The 2,082-nt window shown below is 41.2% G+C and overlaps 1 protein-coding gene across 1 annotated transcript in view; it reads left to right on the top strand.

Moving 5' to 3' along the window:
• atf6b (activating transcription factor 6 beta) overlaps positions 1–2,082 on the top strand; it is a 37,919-nt gene that overhangs the window by 34,131 nt on the left and 1,706 nt on the right. Inside the window, exons 12-14 of the mRNA XM_032521704.1 lie at positions 181–381; positions 1,142–1,249; positions 1,761–1,860. Of these exons, the coding sequence (XP_032377595.1) occupies positions 181–381; positions 1,142–1,249; positions 1,761–1,860 (409 nt within the window). The remainder of the gene's footprint in view (positions 1–180; positions 382–1,141; positions 1,250–1,760; positions 1,861–2,082) is intronic.

Below are 2,082 nucleotides of genomic sequence, written 5' to 3'. Positions count from 1 at the left end.
CGCCGACAACATGAGGGACAACATGAGGTCAACAGGGGACAACCAGCACCCAACGCTCTTTGCCAAGTACAAATCTCTACTTTCATTAATTTTGGGTCTTATTCCTATTTTTACTTATTAAACCCATATTTCAGATATAGACATTTTATTTAAAGCTCCCTGTCTCGTTGTCTCCCACAGCATCACAGACAGGAAGCTGTCGGGCCTGCAGGACGGCGTGGTGTCGTATACGGGACGGCGGCTGCTGGAGTTCGAAAAACAACAACAACAACAACAACAACATAAGCAGCAGCAGGCGGCGGCTCAGCCAATCAGAGTGGAGGACCGAACGGAGACAGAGGAGGACGCAGGAGACGAGGCTGCGGACGCCTTTCAGTTCAGGTGAGACGGCTCGGACGAAGACAAGGTTGAGTTTCACTCTGACGACGTTCATTTCATCAACGTTCCCCTCGGTCTAATTTAATTTAAGAAAAACCTCAAGCATTTTAATTCAGTTCTCATCTTATTTGCTGTCATCTGCGTAATATTCGTACTGCTCCTTTAACCCCGTTTTTTAATGAGTTGAGCAGCTGCATTTTCAGAAATGTGTCCGTCCCCACTCGGTAAAGTTGATGATTTGAATGTCCTGACACTTCAGTTTGTCTAAATCGCTTTTGAGATATTTTTTTTTTTTAATCACTTTTTGATGCTTTTTCCACACTTTCTTGACAATTTTGAGATATATTTTGTATCACTTTTTGATGCTTTTTGACACTTTTTATTTACGCTTTTTAGATAATTTTTTATCACTTGAAAAAACTTTTTTGACACTTGAGATATTTATCACTTTCTGATGCTGTTGGACACTTTTTTTATTGAGGCAAATAAATCCCTTAAAATTGGATAAAGTAGTGATCTGATCTGAACTTGCAAGAAGTGTTATATGGAACCATCCATGTAATATTTGGATGAAAGAATCACAAATTTCAGATGTAGAAACTCTCAAAAACGGGTCAAATTTGACAACAGGAGGGCTATAAAAAAGATTGTTTGGGCCTGACAATTAGTGTGTGTGTGTGTGTGTGTGTGTCTCTCTCTCTCTCTCTCTCTCTCTCTCTCTCTCTCTCTCTCTCTCTCTCTCTCTCTCTCTGTGTGTGTGTAGGAATTTGAGCGATGTGTTCAGTGACATGAAGGATCTGGTCCTGCAGGACATCGACCGATACTTCAGCTCCTCCGACTGCCGACAGTTCAACCGCTCCGAGTCTCTCCGGTCAGTCACACCCCGGCTCCTGAAATACAACGTCCATAACTTAATAATGTGTTTCTCCTTCTCTGGTCCTCCATCATCTCATTCTCCTTCCAGTGCTCTTAAAATACTACTTCCTTAACTTTATAATGTGTTTCTCCTTCTCTGGTCCTCCATCATCTCATTCTCCTTCCAATGCTCTTAAAACACAACTCCCATGACTGTTCACTGTGTTTCTCCTTCTCTGGTCCTTCTCCATCTCATCCTCCTTCCAGTCCTGCTTCTTATCAGATTAACAAAGACTTCATCTAAAAACACATTTTACACACTTCTAGTCACACTTGCAGGACGTGGTGATTGATTTCTTTTTTAAAGCTATCTTTCACGTCTACTAACTCGTTGCAAGAGTGACGAATTATCTTTGATTTTAAAAAGGACGCAAAAGAACGTCTCCCGGTTCCAGCGAGGAGTCGAGGAGTTCTCAGATCAGATCTTGTGATTTCCTTTGTCTCAGTTGAGTGTTTCTGTCCTCCAGGCTGGCAGATGAGCTCCGGGGCTGGGTCCAGCGACACCAGATCGACAGGAAGAAGTCTGGAGGGAAACCAAAAACCGCCAAGAAGGCCAAAATCGCCCAGGTTCAGTATTCCCAACTTGTATATAATCAAATATTTGTTATTGTATTTTATCCTATTATTATTTCCTGTATATTGTATCGTAGTATTTCATTTATATTCTGTGTTGTGTGACTGATTTTGATGCTGTAACACTATAATTTCCCATTTTAATGGGATCAATATCTATCTATCTATCTCTCAAGACATCTATCCATCTAGACATCTATCTATCTATCTAGACAT

This window comes from Etheostoma spectabile, chromosome 7 (assembly GCF_008692095.1).
Source record: "Etheostoma spectabile isolate EspeVRDwgs_2016 chromosome 7, UIUC_Espe_1.0, whole genome shotgun sequence".
Taxonomy (NCBI): Eukaryota; Metazoa; Chordata; class Actinopteri; order Perciformes; family Percidae; genus Etheostoma; species Etheostoma spectabile.
Note: the sequence above shows the minus strand (reverse complement) of the source record. Positions and strands in the feature narration are given on the sequence as shown.